General features: G+C 50.9%; 2 protein-coding genes across 3 annotated transcripts; both read left to right on the top strand.

Annotated features, from left to right (window-relative positions):
• Window positions 1-469: 469 nt before the first annotated feature.
• Window positions 470-2,455, top strand: LOC117854628 (uncharacterized). The gene has a single exon (XM_034736858.2). The coding sequence runs from the start codon at window positions 910-912 to the stop codon at window positions 2,176-2,178; it is 1,269 nt and encodes a 422-aa protein (XP_034592749.1). The 5' UTR covers window positions 470-909; the 3' UTR covers window positions 2,179-2,455.
• A 12,997-nt stretch (window positions 2,456-15,452) lies between these two features.
• LOC117855691 (putative disease resistance protein RGA4) lies at window positions 15,453-20,212 on the top strand. Of its 2 annotated transcripts, none has more exons than XM_034738070.2 (2): window positions 15,453-19,040; window positions 19,573-20,212. In XM_034738070.2, exon 1 carries the CDS (start codon window positions 15,615-15,617, stop codon window positions 19,014-19,016), a length of 3,402 nt encoding a protein of 1,133 aa, XP_034593961.1. In that variant the 5' UTR covers window positions 15,453-15,614; the 3' UTR covers window positions 19,017-19,040; window positions 19,573-20,212. The 2 variants fall into 2 exon arrangements, with proteins under 2 accessions (XP_034593961.1, XP_034593962.1); XM_034738071.2 differs by having other exon boundaries at window positions 19,559-20,212.
• The last annotated feature ends 119 nt before the right edge of the window (window positions 20,213-20,331 follow it).

The following is a 20,331-nucleotide window of genomic DNA, read 5'->3' as shown; positions in this document are numbered from 1 at the left end:
CCGTTCACTGTGGTTGCGCAAGCTGTGGCTCAGTGGCTGGCAGCGTACTGTGGGCAGCACTGTTCAGCACCAAACGGCGATAACCAACACGGCCCGGTCACCATCGACCGCAGATCAACCCCCTGATAGCGAACACACGCTGAATGATACTGCATCAACTGCGCGATTTTGTTGGTGTTCGTGCGAGCTCGTTTTTACCGCGACCTGTTCGGTGGTGAAGTGGTTCGGCTTCGAGCTTGGGCGGGGGTGGGTACTTGGGTTCGCCGTTTGCCGCAACAGTGCGTTGCCGTGCGGGCATGTGGTGCCTGGTCTAGCTAGCTGCTTAGCTCCCGATGTGAACAGAACAGTTACTTAACGGCACTGATGTCACTCGCCCCCGACACGTCACTTCACCTTGATTTGCTTTGGTGGGAGGGGGGTGTGGTGGGGGTGGTCGTCCCCAGAAACGGGCGAATAAAGAGCGAGGGGGGCGCGCGTCACCAGACAAAGATTTCAGAGCGCATATGCAATCCCTGCGTCTCGCGACAGGCGAGGTGGAAACCGGCTGCTCAGCAGCGGCCGCACCACCCATCACTCACCTCCCACCCCACTCCCTCGCCACCTCGATGCCATTGATAAATACGCGTCAAGCCCCTGCCCACGCCTCTCTTCCCTCCCTCTCTCTTCCCCTGCTGCCTGCCTCTCGCTTGCTCGCCCTGCCCCTGCCCCCTGCTCTGCTGCTCACTGCGCGATATGCCCCTGTGAGTGAGTCCATGGCAATGGCATCCTGCTGAACTGAATCTATCCGCTTCCCATTGCCGCTTCCAGCTACCTCCGCCGCCTCGAGTGGCTCACGGATCCAGGTCGCCGCTTCCGCTTGCCGCTGTCGGCCGGTGGCTTCCGTTGTTGTTGTCGCAGTGGGCAGTAGCAATGGCGGACGCCGTGGAGGCGCTTCCTCCTCCTCCTCCGGAGAGCGGCGTCGAGTCCGGGAGGTCGTCGCCGTCCCCGACCGCGTCGCCGGAGTTCGAGTTCTGGATGGTGGGCAGGAACCCGTCCGCGTTCTCGTCCCCGGCCCTGCTCACCGCCGACGAGCTCTTCTCCGGCGGCGTCGTGCTCCCGCTCCACACCCTCCAGGCGGCCGCCCCCGATGGCAACGTTGCTGCCGCTGAAGGCGACGCCGAGGGCGCCGAGGCCAACGCCAAGGATGCGGACTTCAAGGACGCGGCGGACTCCTCTGAGGTCCCGGTGCCAGAGGCGGGAGCGGAAGGGGAGGAGGCCGCGCAGCCGCTCGCGGAGTCCGGCATCGCGCCGACGCCGGACCTCCCGGCGGTCACGTTCAAGTGGAAGGACATCTTCAAGGCGGGCGGCGGCGAGGCCAAGGACCGCAAGAAGGTGGAGCGCCGCGTGAGCAGCGTCAGCGGGAACGCCGAGCTCATCAACATCAACATCTGGCCCTTCTCCAGGAGCCGCTCCGCCGGCCACTCCGCCGGCGGCGCGGCAGCAGCAGGCTCCTTGAGCAGGGCCAAGCCAAATCAAAATGCCAACACCAACGCCAGCGCCAGTGCCAACACCAATGCGAGTGCTAATGCCAATGCCAGCGCCGCGAGCACGCCGCCGGCCCCGGCGCCAGCCCCGCGCAAGGTGAGCAGCGCCCCGTGCTCCCGCAGCAACTCCCGCGGAGAGTCCTCCGGGCCTGCGCCGGCCGTTCCCCCTGCCACCGCGGTTGCAGCTGCTGTCGCCGCCGCCGCAGCAGCAGCAGAACCACCGGCAGCAGAAGAAGATGCTGCGGCCGCCCAGGCGGTGCCGTTGCCCACCGCCACCGCAACCACCGCTAGCAACAGCGCCTCCTCCATGTTGAGGAGGTTGGTGCCCGGCCAGGGCCGTAACAACAACACGGGCGCCGGCGGCACCGGCATCCGCGTCGGGCGCCCCAGCCCCGTGTGGCAGCTGCGGCGCAACAAGCTGCAGCAGACCGCCGCGGAGCAGAAGCAGGCCAGCGCCAAGAAGAAGGCCACCCCCGCCCCGGCCGCAGCCGCCACCGCCGAAGCCGCAAACGACGACAAGGCGGCGCCGAGCGTGGCCGCTCCCGCGGCCGGCTGCCGGAACAACGCGGGGTGCTCGGAGGGCGCCGCCGAGGAAGGGAACCCGCCGCAGGGGCTGTTCGGGCTCCGCACCTTCTTCTCCAAGAAGGTGTACTGATCCACAAGCCGACCAAGGCCACGGCATTGTACATACAAATTCGAGCTCTAGGCTCGCTCTTCCACATCTTTACCTTACCCCCTTCTTCCTTAGTTCCTTTTTTTTTCTCCTTTTTCTCCTTTCCCCGCTCTAATTCAAGTAGTAGCTTCTTCCACATCTGTACTGCAACCTCTGCTAAGCTCTAGTGCTCACCTCAAGCAGCAAGCATAAGCATCTGATCGGCCATGAATGGTGCGTGCATCCATTGAAGAACAAACGACTCGTGTGTGCTTACCAAGTGTAACAGTGTGAAATGGTGAAACACCGGGTGATGGGTCGTGGTGGGGGTGAACTTTGGGCAGTGCCGGGACGACGGGACGTGACGAGGTGCCAAATGATTTGGGGGCAAAAGGCTGGGGAAAAGCCAGTGGCATGGCAGGCCGCCGTTGGGTGGCCTGTGGCCTCTGCAGCGTTTGTCCCGTCGAGCGATCGAGCCGGGGGTGGATCGATCGATCGGGCGGGGACGGGACAAGGGATAAGCAGCAGCAGCGCATGCGGCCGCTCGCTACGCAACAAGCAAGCATCAAGCGAGTGCCGCGGCGGCACGCGCGCGTCGCACGCACGCACATGCGCGCCCGCTCGATGGATCCTGCTGCCTGCTGGGATCTCTCGCTCGCTCGCGCATTATTCTACAGCTCCCCCCGTGCCGTCGCCCATGCTGCTGCTGCTCGTTTCGTGGGCGGCAGCCGGCAGCGGCATTCGCTCGCCGCGGCAGGCAGCCGGCCGGGCACTGGATCTCGCTGGGTCCGGTGCGCGCCCGTCTGGGGGCTGGACCATGCGCCCGTGCCCTTCCCGGCCGGCTGCCCCCGCCGCCTGCAACCAGATTTGTAACCATCTCATCTGCCCGCGATGGGATCGACTCGACCGAGCTGTGAGTACCCAGCTGAGCGCCAGTGGTGGTGGGGGAGGGAGCAGTAATGTGGCCGCGCTGGTACGCTGCGGTGGAAAGGCGAACGAAGATGTCCTGTACCGTGGCCGTGGCGTTAATGGATCGCTGTCCCTCCTTAGTCCTTAACTGCGCTGCTAACACTCACAGCAGCGGGTGGTACGAGCGCCGTGCCGGTGCTGCACGGCCAAGCTAACGCCAGGACGGGACGGGACACAAGTTGGCTCGCAACTAGCCCGGACACATCACGCATTCGCACAGGCGGCCGGGCGTGGCAAGCGAGACCGGTTCGCGGTTCGTGGAGATCTCTAGCCTAGCATTAAGCGGAAAGAAGAGCCGCGGTTCGCATCGAAGTCGATTCAAATTTAAGTTTAAGATTGACCGGTACGTAGAGAGGGGGCTTGGAGACACGCGCAGAGGCTAGCAACGTGCGCGGCATCCAAGCGGGTACAGCATCTGAACCTGAGGGTGAGTAATCTAATCCCGGGTGCAGGCGGGGATTAGGCGGGGGCCGTTGGATCGGGACGCGAAAGCTTTATCAAGTGGGCCGGCAGCGGCTGACCCCGGAGCCTGGATGAGGGAGTTGATTTACGCAGCCTTCGAGGTTGCTCGCGACGCGCAAGCACAATCGCTGGATCCTTTGTGCTTTTTCTTTGGACAGAAAGGTACGGCCGTGCCGGAGAGAGGAGGGGAATCAAAATCGGCAGCTTTGACGTATCATGGGCCTTGAGATTTGGGCAGAGCGGCAGGCAAGCCCCGCTCGTCAGGGAGAAGGAGACAGGCAGCCGAGCGGCGAGCGATGGCGAATTGGCGATGCTGATGCCTGATGGTGATGGATTCGATCGGCGAGCGCCCATCCCGAGCGCGAGCGAGAGCGGTGGCATCGCACTTAAGGCAGGGGCAGCGCCGCGGGGAGTTGGTGGCTGCCTGGTCTGGTTGCATGGCAGGCGGGGGACGGCAGCGAGCGGTGGTGCCCCCGGTGGTGGTGGTGGCAGGGCCGTGCGCACATGCCGTGTTGGGGACGGGCGGCGAACCGGCCGGATCCACCATGCGTAGCGTTGCACGGATGGTGCCGTCGTCGGATGGCCCGGGGCCCGGGGGGCTTTCCTTTCCTCGGAGTGATTGGACGAGCTGCCGCCGATCCAGAGGAGATATACGTCATGCAGAAACTGTCTGCCTGTCACTGTGCGTCTGCTTTGTTTGAGACTTTCCGGTAGATACTCCACTCATAGTCGTAGACTCATAGTAGTAGTAGCAGTAGTAGCTGGAGATGGCAATGGTTTCAGTCCGGAATCAGGCGCAGTCCCGGTGAACGATGTATCCGTTTCGTTGGTGGTCGAGTCGAGCGTGAGCGCTGCATGGTTCTTGGCTCTTAAAACATACATGCACATACGTACAGTAGCAGTAATAATTCCCACTAACTGTGGTTCGATTTGTCGGTGAACGTACGTGCAGTACCACGGCATCGGTGAGCGCGCGCTGGTATCACCACCACCGTATCAGCAGTTCAGCACATGGAGGGAGGAGGAGGATGGATCCCTTTCACGGCCGGGATGACAGGTGGGCCCCGCGGCTGCTCCTTGTTCGTAACGGTCACTTCCTCTCCATCTACCACCGTGATCTCTCTAGCTAGCCGAGTGCTGCTGAGCCAAAGGCGCAAAGCATCTTGCGCGGGCTGGCTCATGTGATGTGAGTATGTGACGCGCTCGTCTCCATGGCACGGGAGCACGAGATCTCCAGCAACAGCAGCGGTAGCTTACAAACTTCGGAACATTTGCGTGCTACGATGCTATAGACTGTACTTGGGGGTACGTGGCCAGTGCACCCTTACAATACAAGTTACAGTAATGGTAAGACCCGCGTCAGTGGAGACGGATCGCGGTCGGGCAGTACTACTGCTGTTGTAGCATGCAGCTGCCGATCCAACGAAGATTTTTTTTCCTCGTACAGACGATTTGACCTGCCATTGGAGCCAAGCCTAGGATATGATGCGCTGCGGTGTACCCTCTGTTTTCGTCAATGAAGATGTACATACAGTAGCCAGCATTTGCTACGGTGTGTGCGGTGGAGGATGGAGTTGGAGTCTGGAGACCTCAAAACTCCGACCCGTCACCCGATCTGCATATACACGGGGTGGTACATGCGTATCTGCCAACCGCCGAGCGGCGCCGTAGACATGGATCTCATGAGGCCAGGACGGAACGGAGGATGATCAGCCAAGTCATGATTGGCGCGCCGAGCTCAACGTGCGGACTGTGGAGCGAACGAGCCGACCGGGGGCCTGCCGCACGCGCGTAGCACTCGATCTCAGTCCCCATATCTCCTCACGGTGACTCGGCGAGCGCGACGTGCACCGTAAGGCCGTAGCGCCGAGACTTGTGGACGACAGAAGAGGCACGCTAGGCACCACTGGTTCAGCATCGCTGCCCGCGGCACTCCGACCAGCGACCATCATCACACACACACGCGCCACACGCGGGACAGCGCTCTCGCACGTACCAACACGTACGAGCGCGACGATTCGACGCGTCTCGCACGGTGCTCACCACGGCGCGTCGGATCTGCATCCGCGATGGACATGGGGATGGGGGAGTGACGACTGGTACTGACGCTGACGACGGCCCTGCCCGCGCACGTACGTGCCGCGCCGAACGCTGCCCACGCTAGCTGTGCGCCGCGTAGTAATGTGCCGGCGGATGCGGGGACAGCTGCTGCACGCAGAGCAGCAGGGCCCTCCGATCCGCCCGTCGTCCGTCCTGGCCTCCTGGGACTGCATCAATCTGCATGTAAGGTGCAAAGATCTGCATGCAAGGGACCTCTCTCACATCGATCTTTCAGGCCTGGTTTGGTTCCTTTACTTATTTTTAAGCAAGTATCACATCAATGTTTAGATACTAATTAGGAGTATTAAACGTAGACTATTTACAAAATCCATTATATAAGTGGAGGCTAAACGGCGAGACGAATCTATTAAGCCTAATTAGTCCATGATTTGACAACGTGTTGCTACAGTAAACATTTGCTAATGATGGATTGATTAGGCTTAATAGGTTCGTCTCGCCGTTTATCCTCCACTTATGTAATGGGTTTTGTAAATAGCCTACATTTAATACTCCTAATTAGTACCCAAACATTGATGTGACACTTGCTTAAAAATAAGCAAAGGAAAACGCCCCTGAATCCCTGGATCCCTCCCTGGTGCCACTGCGAGCTTTGCAGCTGGCTGCTTGGTGCCTAGCTTTGATGATGACGCAGGGCCGGCCCTCTGGTGATGCGAGCGGCAGCTAAGCCGTACGCGACGTATGCCGCAGCCACGCACAGGAAGAGCCGAAGAGAGCAGCGGCTGTGGTAGTAGCGGGCGCGGTGTGGCAGCAGCATATAGCCGCAGCAGAATCAAATATGGTGGTGGCGAACTGGCGGTGCGCGTGACACTGACTACGTACCTACCTGACGTCTCGTTCTGCCAGATTCTTTTTTTTAAGAAGGTGATTACATTCGTTTGTTACAAGGTCCAGAACACACGTAGGAGCCTGGCCTAGCCAACAAGCAGTGTGAACGTTGTGTCTAGCCAATTGAGCTAACTCATGTGCTACAAGATTGCACTCTCTTCTAACTCGTTCTGCCAATTCATGCTGTATTATTTCGTTCATTTCTACTCCTTAATTAGTTCAGCACTTCCTTTTGTTTTGGGTTCAGCACAAATATATAGCGGAGCATAGAATCGGTACATGGGGCTAACTCGCAAGACCTTTTCTTTTTTACATCATCAACGATAGTAAATATCAGCAAGGCTTGTTAATTCGCAAGATTGTGCATGAAAATATAGCTCGTAAGCAGTTGCGGCTGGATCGAGTTCAGACTTCAAACGAAGAAGAAAGCTCAAAAAAGAGTTGAGATCGGGACACTAGCAAATTTAACGCTACAGATTACATACATAACTTATTTGGTCAGTCATCATTAGCTAAAAAGTCATCATTAGCTAAAAAATGATGCATGGCTAAGATCAAATGTAGTACTTACCTAACAAATAGGACAGAGGCAGGAGTAGCCTCCTAGTGATGCAGTCAGAGGAACCCCTGACCGCTTCACTAGGAGCTAACACCTGCTAGGATCCTAAGGGGTGCGTTTGGTAGTCGGTGTGAGCATCGTCGTCATCATCATCGCCATCCACAGAAACAACATAACTGTAAAGCAAATCAACAAGGCAGCAACATAAGAGACAAGTGGGTTCTTATTTAGGCTCAGCTCAGGTGCAGATGCATGCGCCAAGGAGCTGCCTAATAGTGAGGCAATCAAGGCAAGATATACCTTATTTGCCTCAGTATGTAGGCAGTATCTTGCGGCATGCATTCTACTACCTTTACAACATCTCCATTTGAAATCACATAAGGCGTCAGAGAGGGTTGCTTGTGTTCTTATAGGTCATACTCGCCGAGCTCGAGTGGATGTTAATCAAATCACCATACAACAATGTAATCAAGTTCCACATCGAGCTTGGGGAATATAACCCAAGCTCAGAACTTGCAACCCTATCATCATTCGCATACATAAGTGATACGTGGAAATCAGAATAAAACTAACACGGAGGCCTCACCACATGGAAATCAAATGCATCATCTTTGTCTTATCGTGCCTCAAACACTTGTTTTGTATCAACTGCAATTGGATCAGAAAAAATCATAAGGTCAGAAGAGGAATGTGATGGGTCTGAGCATCCCCTAAACTCATCATCCCCAAACATGCAAACACAATTTCACACCATCCAATATGAATGTCTCGGTACAAGTGCATCACAGGCATGAAAACATGTATGTTGGGCCTCAGATTACTACTAAAATCTCCAACTATCCATACACACATGTGGACTCAAAAGTGGCAGCGGAAGAGCAGAAAGAAAGAGTAAAACAGATGCAATTAAGCTGAAAAGACACCAAACAAAGAACAACATGTATAAGAATCAGAAGACAGATGCCACTTCATCATTATCCTACCCAAGGGTAATCATCACAGGTCAAAAGATAGGAAACTAACAGAATTAACAGAAGCAACAAGGTAACAAGTTAAATAGCAAAACCATTAGCAACAGGAACAAGGTAACAAGTTAAATAGTAAAATCATTAGCAACACGAACATGATCACAAGTTAAATAGAAAAACCATTAGCAACGGGAACATGATCACGAGTTATATATCAAAATAAAGAACAGGAGGAACATGTCAACATGGCAAATAAGGAGGTAAAGAACAATAGTAAAACAGCAACATGTCCATATGGCAAAATACTTAAGTAAAGCAAACTAGAATGTAATGTAAATAGGCATACATGGCATCACATCATAAGCATCACAGGCATATAATAGTACTAGATCCATCATATTATAATATTTACTTACCATGCAGTTCCTTAGCAAATAGTTAGTACCAAAATCTTAATCTTGCCATGCTGCCATAAAACTTAATTAGTAATTAGTCACCCCCATGTGAAACCAAAAACCACCACAAAAGGTTAGGTGCAAGCGAGGCTACACCCTAACACGTCAGACCTACATATATAGAGATCTGTGCAAGAGAAGGGAGTGGTCAGGGATGGAGACATGGTCAACTATTTTCCCTGAGCTAGAAGTCACCAGCACCTACCAGATGGTCAGTAGTAGTGCTTTCCCAGCTAGGTCCTGAGCCAGAGGGTGCGGTGGCTATCTGTGGCGGAACACCTCGAATTAACTCAACTAAAGCACGGTTAAGTCGCTTAACACGCGATCCCCATGCCTTAATCGAGTTAACTCGATGTGCCGTCGGATTTCATCCGATTTAACCACTTGACAGGACCGAGTTAGCATAACCCACACGAAGGTGAGTGGTTCCAGAGAATACAACAGATCCACAAAGGTGTTTAACAAGGCATTACACACTGGTTAAAATCAGAGTTTTACAAGGTTCGTGAGAAAACAACAGAAGTGCAAAAGCATCGCGGAGGCTAGCGTCGGGGTCGGATGTCCCTGGTGAGGCCAGACAGGACATCAATGATCCCATTCCCTGCCGTCCGAGGAAGGATCCCACTCGACCGTCCAACCTGGAGGGAGCTGGGGTGGCCAAGTGCCAGCAGCAAGCTCTGAAGTTGCAACTTCACCTGAAAAGAGAAGCCACAAACAAGGCTGAGCTTCTAAGTTCAACAAGACTTAACCGACTGGTGGGAAGAACTACTCCACCACTTCTAGACATGCAAGGCTCTTTGACTGAGGGGTTTTGTTTGCCAAAAGCGACTATGTTAGGTCCTTACTTTCAAGTTTTAGCTCAGATTCTAAGTTCATTAACCAGTCTACCTTGGCAACTTATACTAAGCAAGCATAGATCCAACTTTATGTATATAAGCTCATCATCAAGACCATGTCATCATCAGACTCCTTCGTTACTCAGTGTAGCATTGCAATCAAGCAGTCTCAAACTATGAGAGGCAGATGAAGCAATTCGAGTTCTTTAACCATGCATGGTGAACCTGACCTCACGACATCCGCGCACCACCGAGGGTCGCTTCCTATGTCGGCCTTCCCCATCAATTCCCTAACCCGTGTCGGGTCCACTTCCCTTGGTGCAAGGTTCCATAGACCCGACCTCTGCCATTCTGTGACCACACTTGCCACCACGTGCGGCCGCAGGGGAACTCCGTTCCAGAGACAGTGGAACGACCGCTCACATCCAGGTTCAATCAGGTACTAGGCTTCCCCATCCCATAATGGGTATGAGATTAGTACTTTCAAACACTTGATCACGAACACCACCACTGTCGGGCCTTAACAGATTCAATAAACAGACGGGGCGATCAGCCGACCACCAAAAGAGTTAACCATAACCCGGCCCCGTCCATCGTCCTTATAGTTGTAAACAGAAGAGGAACAACCAACTCTATAACTCGCGAGTGATAGGAAATCACTCGGCTTTTACCGATTCCTATTTAAGCATTGCAACTACTCGACCCAACAGACTAGTGTTCAAACAAAAGGGACTAAGTCGTGCATCTATGGTTGCAAACAACTCCTATACGTAAATGCACATTCATAAGAAGGAAGGCATGTGCAAGTTTAGGAAGTTGGGTTCATGCTCCGGGGCTTGCCTTCAAGCGGGGTGGAGAGGAACTGGTCTTCAACGGGGGCTTGTTTCTGGGATTTGCGGCTCCGCTACAGCTCCGTCTTCAGGCGCCGGATGTAGCTCGTAGGTGCCGTCGGTGAGATGTAACTCTACACGAATGCAATGCAGGAGTTAGCATTTAGACGGTTATTTCAACAACACTTGCAAGTTTAACCTCAGACACTTGTAGCAAAGCTACAGAAAGGTGGGGGAAGTTCAACTTTCAGTTGGTGGAGAACAGGATAAAAGGGTCGGATGGGGATAAACTAATGATTTGACCCTCAAACGTGAGGAATAACTGTGCCGGGGTCCTCAAACTTAACGCAGATAAATTCCCAAAAATTTACACAGATACCCTCGGGTCAAGGAAAGAGGTACAACCGAGCCCTCGGGCGAGGCAGATAGGGTAGGGGTCGGCGAACAGACAGGGTCGGGCGAACCGGAAAGGGGTCGGGAGCTTACCATCAGGTCTACTGGTGAAGCTTTGGGGTCGGGAAGGATCAGACTTGGGCAGAAGATTAAAGCACTAAGGCTTGGTCGGCGGTGGGGTTTGACGGTGCTCTGGCAGTGGCGGTGCTTCTTGTGGGCAACAGGAAAGCTCTAGCACTGGGCGGAGGAACAGTCGGCTGGGGGTTGGGGAGAAGTGGGTTTGAGCAGAGAGGGGACTTCTCGAGAGTTCAGCGGGAGTGCTCAAGTGCGCTCAGAGTAGGGGCGGCGAAACAGCAATGGCGAAGGAAACTCCGGTGGAACTTTGGTACTTCCTTTTATAGCTGCGCGGAAGAGAGAGATTTTCGAGCATCACGAAGACCGGGAAGAAAAGGATGGAGTGCGCTACCATGGTGGCGATTGAGCGGCGATGGGCGGCGGAACAGAGCTTCGGAGACAGGGTCTTCGGCCATTGGGCACTGGAGACAAGGCGGCGCAGGCGCGGTTTTGCTGGGATTTAGATTTGGTGAAGGCGGGCGTAGTCTGATCGCGTCAAGCGGCGGATTGTGGGCGGCGACTTGACGGGCGTGTGAGCGGAAGGAAGGCGCTGTAAGCGAGGTTGCAGCAGGTGAGGTGACAGGGCGAGCGGCGGCATGGGCGAGCGCAAACAGCGGCTTGCCGGGGCACAACACTGGCGAGGTGGATAAAGGAGCTGTCTCTGCCGGAGTCGTGGTTGGCGAGAGCGGAATCGTCGTGGAGCGAGTTTGTGGGCGGCGCGACTGTGGAGAGGCGGAAAAGCCGGAAGGCATCGGGGCTTGCAGCCGGGGATCCGGGCGAGATGATGGGCGCGGGTCGTGAGCGAGACGAGACGAGGCAGAAAGGGTTGCAGGGGGCTTCCGCTGCGATTGGGGAGAAGGGCGCGCTGATCCATCCTGTCGCGGCCGGCGACTGGGCGAAGCGGCGGGCGTCGGAGAGATCGAGCCATGCGGCGGGGGAGCTTTGAAACGGGTGCACGCTGTTCAAGCGCGTTTGTCGCGAGCGAACTGGGGAAAAAGATTGCGGGTCCACCAGTCAGTCTCGGTTTCTCCACAGCTCCAAGATGGAAAGGAACACTGCCTTTGGGACTTAGAAGGAACCGGCGGTTTTGGTTGGGTTCTTAGGGGTCGGGACCAAGAACCGGAGTTGAGCGCTCATGCTCAGGAAGAGCTGAGTCAGCGGGATTAGGGACTCGGATTAAGATTAACTCGGCTGATTAACCCAGGTCGTTACACTATCACCCATCTTGACAAATGCATTACCCTAGGACTTGTTGTCTATGAGATTGCTAAAAGCAACGATGAGGGCCTCCTTAGAGAAGTCAGGGGTCAGCATCACAACATTGTAGAGGTCAGGGTGCACCTGTTCAGGCCCAATCTTCCTCAGTGCATCTGCCACATTATTCACAGCATCGGTCATGTTGATAAGGGCAAGTACCTCATCCTCGGACTTGGCAGTCCTATTACTCTTGCTCCCAGCGCAGCATGCAGAGGCCTTAGAACTCTCCCTAAAGGCACTCGGCTTGATGACCGTCTTTTGGTCCACCTGCTGCTCAATCGAAGTGAGGTCCACCAGTTGCTACTTGTCCACCTTCTTCTCTGATATCTCCCTAAAACCAGAGAACACCCCAATGGCTCTCCAGAATCTATGACCCAACGTCTTGTTGCCATGCCCCCTCTAAAGATGACCTCCATCTGCATATAGTGCTCAATGAGGTTGTTCAGCAGCTCAGCATCCTTAGGATGATCCTGCAAAACAGAAAGCAAAAGAACTTGGGTCAGTACTTAGCAAAATAAAAAAATAGACAAGTACTGAAAAAACATGCAGAATGACCAAAGCACTCACCTTGCAATGGACCAGGTAGTGCTCCTGTTCAAGAGTGATGCTGCAGGTGTCAACATCCTAGAGAGCACCACTAAGGGCCTTGAGCCTGCACACCCTGCCCTACCTCTGCCGCCACTTACACAGGTGGTTGTACATCTAAGTGGTAGTGACATGCTCCCGAGTCCACTCCTGCAGAGCCTTGGCCACCTTGTTCACATGCACCTCCTTGAAGCCCTTCTCAAGCCTCACACCAGTGCCGATCAGCTCACACATGCGACACAGCATAAATCCGGACCTGGTAGTGGTCCACCTCATAAGCGGACGAGGTGGACCACCACTAGCAGCACTCTTATGTCCAAGACCAGCACCACCACTACCACCACCCCTCTGTCCAACAACACCACCAGCACTAGCACCACCTCCTAGGGCCTCAGCAACAGCACCAAGAGTAGCAACACCACCCACACCAGTAGCACCAGTACCCACACCACCAATAGCACCACCCTGACCCAGTCTAGAGGCAGCAACAGCAGCAGCACCCTGGCCAGCAAGTAGCTGACCAACACTACCAAACCCAGCAGCAGCAGAATCAAAGAACACATCCTCCTCAGCCATTGGCCTAGGTATCCAATAGCACAGATGGCATCTGCGACCATTAATTATATGACACATGATAGGTTAGGTCATTACAGCCCTTTGTGACCCCAAAGAAACAAGAAATAAGCAGATAGGATATAAGAAAGCGAGGAAATAACACCATTTGTTGAGTAAAACAACAGTGAAAGCAAATATTCATGAAAAATTAGGATATAAGAAACAGCAAAAGTAGAAACAAAGCAAATATTATTGAGTACATTACTGGTCTCAGCTACATGCCGCATTCATCACATCACTGCAATACCATGATTCCTTACAATTCCACTACAGCACACACCACACTAGACCCTAGAGGATCCCTTGTTCTGCCACATGGCCAAAGCCCACTCATCCCTCTGAACACCCCAGGCACAAGCTTCCTGTGATATTGTAGCATGTGTGGGTGCAGGCTGTGAAACCTGAGTAGGTGGTGAGAAATCCTCCCCTGGCACGACTTCATCTACCCCAAAACCCAAAATCCAGTTATGCAGAATGCAACAAGCAATTACAACTTTAACTTGGGAGGAATACGGATGGTGAGGCTTATTATCTAGCATGCGAAACCGTCGCTTAAAGCTCCAAAAACCCTCTCAATTGTGGTGCGGAGGGATGAGTGCCTAAGGTTAAACAATTCCTTAGTATTGCTTGGGCTTTTACTACCCTCAATTTTGGATATGTGGTACCTAATAGCTCTATATGGTGGTAGGAACTAGACCGCAGTGTGTAGCCAGCATCGGAGAGGTAAAAATTTTCCTACACATGAATGCAATTAGGAGTGATCAGCAACCGCAATGTACAAGACAAAATAACAAGGTGGGCTTGCATTGTACCTTGTGGGACCCTCAACCCATCATCCCTCTCTAACGCATCAGCTAAAGTTAGTGCATCATGAGCTGACCCTTCCCACCTAGCAAGAACATAAGTGAACCGCATGTCGAAATCAACAGCATCTAGCACATTCTATGTTGGACTCTGCTTACGACCTCTAAATGCAGCATGCATCTTAAATGGAACCCTAGCTAGGATGTGGGTTTCGTCAATAGCTCCAATGCAATCCTAGGATTAGTTATGACGTATGCAGCAGTGTACCATGAAGGTAGCAAACAAACATAATTTAAGGAGGTGTTTGGATACGAGGTGCTAAACTTTAACAGTGTCACATCAGATGTTCGGATGCTAATTAGGAGAACTAGCTAATTATAAAACTAATCGCAGAACCCTGTGCTAATTCGCGAGACAAATCGATTAAGCCTAATTAATCCATCATTAGCAAATGGTTACTGTAGCACCACATTGTCAAATCATGGACTAATTAGGCTTAATAGATTCGTCTCGCGAATTACACTCCATACGTGCAATTAGTTTTGTAATTAGCCTATGTTTAATACTCCTAATTAGCATCCAAACATCTGATGTGACGGGTGTTAAACTTTAACAGCCTGAAGCCAAATAGACCCTAAGAATATTACAAACAATCCCAAGTACTTGAAGTATGTGTTACATATCTTTCTTCCAAGAATTTTAGGGTGCACCTTCAGGGTCACCCTCAGCTCCCCAACAGAATTAGAGGGTGTTTGGTTCTTTAGAACCTCCTAAAATTCCTGTCACATCGAATGTTTAGATAGTATTAAATATAAATTAATTATAAAACTAATTGCATAAATGGAGGCTAATTTGCGAGACGAATCTATTAAACCTAATTACTCCACGATTTGACCATGTGATGCTATAGTAAATATATGCTAATGATGGATTAATTAGGCTTAATAGATTCGTCTCGTGAATTAATCTCCGTCTGTGTAATTAGTTTTATAATTAGTTTATGTTTAATCCTCCTAATTAGGGGGGCGTTCTCTTCCGGTGACTTATTTTTAGCATGTGTCACATCGAATGTTTAGATACTAATTAGGAGTATTAAACGTAGACTATTTACAAAACTCATTACATAAGTGGAGGCTAAACGGCGAGACGAATCTATTAAGCCTAATTAAGCCTAATTAATCCATTATTAGCAAATGTTTACTGTAGCAACACATTGTCAAATCATGGACTAATTAGGCTTAATAGATTCGTCTCGCCGTTTAGCCTCGACTTATGTAATAGGTTTTGTAAATAGTCTACGTTTAATATTCCTAATTAGTATCTAAACATTCGATGTGACGGGTGCTAAAAATAAGTCAGTGGAAGAAAACGGGACCTTAGCCTCCGAATATTCGACGTGACATATTCGAACTAAAATCAAACACCCCAGCTCAAAAGTTATCCAAAAAGAATGTCCCTGTAAATCTCCTCCCCCCGTCGAACAAGACGACAAAAATGTTCGAAGTTTCCAACGCCCCGGCCTCGCGATTTACCTTTCCCGACGCGGCGATGGCGCCTCCCCCTCCGCCTCCCACTCCACTCCAACCAGCCAGCGGATCGCGCCGCCTCGCCCGCCTCGAGCTCCCCGTCGAGCCCCGGAGACTCCCATGGCGTGCTCGTCCTTGGCCACGGCCGCGGCGGGGTGGCTGGTGTCGCCGTTTCTCGACTGCCTGAGCGACCGGATCCGCTCCTGCGCCGACGACCTCTTCCGCTACCTCCCCTCGGGGTCCGCCTCCGCCGACCTCGAGCGCCTACAGGACTACCTCCTCTGCCTCCGCGCGTTCGCCTCCGCCGTGGAGCGCGCCCGGCGCCGCACGTCCCACCCCACCCTCCTCGCCTGGCTCAACCGCCTCAAGGACGCCGCGGACGACGCCGACGACATCATCGACGAAATCCGCTATAGAAGCCTTGCGGATGCCCTCCCCGGACCCAGCGCCGATTTCTGCGGCATCCTCGACACCCCCGGCTCGGTCTGCAGCCACCTGGCATCAGTATGCTCCGACCACCCCTTCAAACGGTTGCCCTCCGTTCTCGACAAGCTCGCCACCGCCTGCGCGGACTACGCCCGAATCGCATCCCTCGTCGGGCTCGATGGGGCCGACTCTCCGCAGCGCGGGAATCGGCTCGCCAGGAACTCTAGCTCCATCATGCCGGCTGACGATGCATTCTTCGGCCGCCAACGTGAGCTAGCCGTTCTGGTCGAAACTTTAGTTGGTTGCAGTGGTTCTTCTCGACTCGGCAACCACAGTGTCCCGGTTGTTGCCATTGTTGGAGATGGTGGGATTGGCAAGACGAAACTGGCTCAGATGGTGTTTAATCATGTGGTCATTCAAGAGCACTTTTATCCCCGGATGTGGGTGTGTGCCTCGAGTCATGTGGATGATGTGAGGCTTACTAGGGAGATACTGCAGGCCGCTACTGATTGGAAGGTGGACTATGATGGGATTCTGAATTTTGATAGGTTGCAAAATTTGCTGGCTTCTTCTGTTGCAGGGAGGAGGTTCTTGCTTATCTTGGATGATGTTTGGGATGACAAGGAGATGGGCACGTGGGAGAACGGGGAGAGGTGGAAGAAGCTACTAGCTCCCCTGCAGCATGGGAAGCAAGAGAGCAGGATCATCGTGACGACACGGATGAAGATGGTTGCTGACATGCTAGGTGTGAGGATTCCTATGATGTTGGGCGGGTTGGGACTGGAAGACCATTGGTTGCTTCTCAAGAAGTGTGCACTAGGTAGTAAGGATAGTCATGAGCACCCGCATTTGCAGGAGATTGGGAGGAAAATTGCATTGAATCTTAAGGGATCCCCTCTTGCTGCCAGAATTATTGGTGGGATGCTCAGTAATACTCGAAATGCAAGATATTGGAATAATATCTTGGAGACAGAAATCCATGATGACATTGTCTCGACGCTTTTGTCAAGTTATTATCATCTCCCTCAGCACTTGCAGTATTGCTTTGCGTATTGCAGCGTATTTCCAAAGAATTGGAAGTTTGAGCGAAAGAAATTGGTCAGAATGTGGATATCACAGGGTTTCGTTCAGATGAAAAATGGGAATATGGAGGATTTAGGCATACAGTATTTCAAACAACTGTTGGCAAGATCATTCTTTCATACTCTTAGGCAGGGAAACAGAACGCACTATGTCATGCATGACCTGATTCATGATTTGGCACAAATGGTTTCCCACTCCGATTGTGCTAGGATTGAAAGTGACACGTATAAAAGCATACCCTCGACTGTTAGACATGTATCTGTTTTAAGCAACTTCCTACCGCACCTCAAGAAGCAATGTGACTTGAGAAGATTACGGACATTAATTGTATACAAAGATTCACCAATGACCTCAAGTACTATCCCAGATGATTTTCTTGCTGAGGTAAAGAATGTACGCACTTTAGATCTCACAGGATGCCTTATGTCAGAGCTACCTAAAGCAATCGGTTGCCTAATTCATCTGCGCTACATAGCACTTCCTGATACTATCAAGACGCTATCTGAATCTGTGAGCATATTACTGCATCTCCAGACTCTTGATATTCCAAAGAAGTGTCAGCTCGATAGATTTCCTGGGGGTATGCACCGGTTGGTCAGCTTGCGGCATCTTGGCGTAGATTTGAAGTACATTGCAATGATAAGAGGTATTGGTAGTCTTGTTAAGCTTCAAGGGTCTGTTGAATTCCATGTCAAAACAGAAATTGGGCATACCTTAGAGGAGTTGAAGGATATGAAAGACCTTCATGGTCTACTTCACATTAAGAATCTGGAAAATGTTACATGCAAGGAAGAAGCTTGCAACGCGCAACTGTGCGATAAGCGATTTCTTAAAATTCTGAAACTTGAGTGGAGCTCCGCAGGTTCAACTTTTGGTCCCAGGACCAGCATGGATGCCAAAGTATTACAATGCTTAGGACCTAACGAAAACCTGGAGGAGCTTCATATCAAAAGGTACAATGGGGAATCATCACCAAGCTGGTTGGATGTGAACATTTCGGAGGTGAAAATTCTGCCCCAGCTAAAGTCCTTGTGTCTGACAAACTGCAGAAGGTGGAAACTGCTTCCTCCACTCGGACAGCTCCCATTTCTGAGGGTGCTGCACCTTAAGGAGATGTGCTCTGTTACTGAAATTGGAATTGAATTCTATGGTGGTGGCAATGTGACATTCCCATCACTGAAGGAGCTTGAATTTGATGACATGCCAAGCTTAGTTAGTTGGATTGGAGGAATCAGTGACTCATTTTTTCCTTCCCTGAAAAAATTGAAGATTTTAAACTGTCCAAAATTGATCAAAGTGCCCTTGCTTCCTCCGACAACAAAAAGTGTGACAGTAGAAAGAACTCGAAAGATTTCTAATCTCAAATTGACCCCTTATGGTTCATCTAAATCAGGCAAATTCGTTTTAGAAATTTCTCCTGCAAGCATATTGTGCGAAGGGTTCTTACATCAGAAACACCTTGAAGCTACTGAGGTTCTAAACATAAGAGGTTGTTGGGGTTTGGAGCTTGCTGAAGGATTTCAGTTACTAGCATCACTAAGAAAACTGCGACTATCCCAGTGCAACATGGATGGTGAACAGCTGAGTTTGTGTTTGGAGTACTTAAATGGTCTTGCCTCGTTAGACATAGTTGACTGCCAGAATATCACATCTTTACTCTTGCCAGTAGGTTCAAGGCATTTTAAAACACTCCAGGCTTTGTGCTTTCAGGATTGCCAGATGCTTTCCTCCTTGGCTAACCTGGAAAGCTTTGTTGACCTAAAAAGTTTGATCATTGAGAGGTGCATAAGAGTTACAACAGCGTCCTTACCAGCTGAGCTGAAGGGAATGAAATCTCTTAACAAACTGAGCATCTCGCACTGCCCAGGGCTTCAATCACTACCAAACAACATGCCATTGTCCCTGGAATTTCTTCATTTGATTGGGTGCCATCCAGTCTTGACTCAGTGGCTCCATGAGAAACAAGGTCCAGAGTGGGAGAGATTACCTTTGTCTCAAATCACAATATACTAAAGTGATACCTTCCCTTTTTTTGTGGTATGCTCTTATACTATAATGTCGGATTGCCTTTTGTAGTTCTAGTGCGGGATGATTTTAGTATTATTGTGCAACTGTTAACATGAGTTTATCTTATTTTAGCTTGAGGGCATGTTCTGACAGCTGTACAGTAGTTATGGCCTGGTTTGCTGCATTAGATGATTAGAATAATAGATCAATTGGCTCATTCGATTGTGTAGCATGCTCTATCACAACAAAGGCTCCAATTCTTTCTCAAATCAAGCCTAACTAATCTTAATGAGTGCTGCTTTTATGTTTAGCATTCGTTATCTTGTGTATTTAAATAGGTTTTTACGTGGCTGGACTCATTTAGCCATAGTTATTCTCTCCCTTTTGGTAATGCGGTGTCTTGCAATGTTAGCATAGTGCTTCAAATCTCTAATCATGGTTTTTATCATTTATGCCCATCATTAACTGAGCTTATATTTTTATCATTTATAGCATTGTTAATAAAGATCTAGTTTCTGAACCTTATATTTCTTGTAACTGAGCTTCAGTGTACCTCTTTTAGGTACCTGTCTTGCTAAATGGAAGTAAGATGGCGGAAAAAAGATTTGGATTTTGGACATGAAGCTGATGCTTAGGATCCTCTACACAGTTGAAATAGGTTGTCAGCAAACATAATTGCAGTGCCTTAAATCTGACGTCTGGAGATTTCACTTCAAAGCTTCATTAGGAGACAATCATGAAGAAGTTTCAGGACATGGACAAGTTCCCTTGATATGTTCACCCCACCTCGCTTCAATGCATCATCTGCCAGCTCAAGGAGGATGTGATATCCACTGCATCATTCAAGTGAGGAACGAGGGAAACCAAAATATCTCTGTCTTCATCTGTTCATCTGTTACGTCACTTTTCTTAAGGTCGCTTTGCTTCAGCGTTACAGTTAATCCAGAACATGCAGACATTTAGGAAGGTATACTCCAGGCAGCTGCAGTATATCTTCTAATTGAGGTGTTTGAAGAATGAGCAGATCATAGTCCTTGCAAGAGATGGGGACGGATTACTGTATACCTTGCCAAATTAACAATGATTTTAATAGGGGTACATGATATGTCCTCTGTGTTGTATGTAAATGTTTAAAATTAAATATTATTATTTATCATTTACATGAATTATATTCAATCAATAGAGAATATATTCATGAGCTACCAGTTTATATGTAGAATTGACTACAGGCCAACCCTTAGGTTAGTTGGGACAAATGGCCAAATCATGCTATATGCATATACTACATGTAATGTTCCTTAAATGATTAAACTCAACGGGA

This window comes from Setaria viridis, chromosome 5, assembly GCF_005286985.2.
Source record: "Setaria viridis chromosome 5, Setaria_viridis_v4.0, whole genome shotgun sequence".
NCBI classification, from domain to species: Eukaryota; Viridiplantae; Streptophyta; class Magnoliopsida; order Poales; family Poaceae; genus Setaria; species Setaria viridis.
Note: the sequence above shows the minus strand (reverse complement) of the source record. Positions and strands in the feature narration are given on the sequence as shown.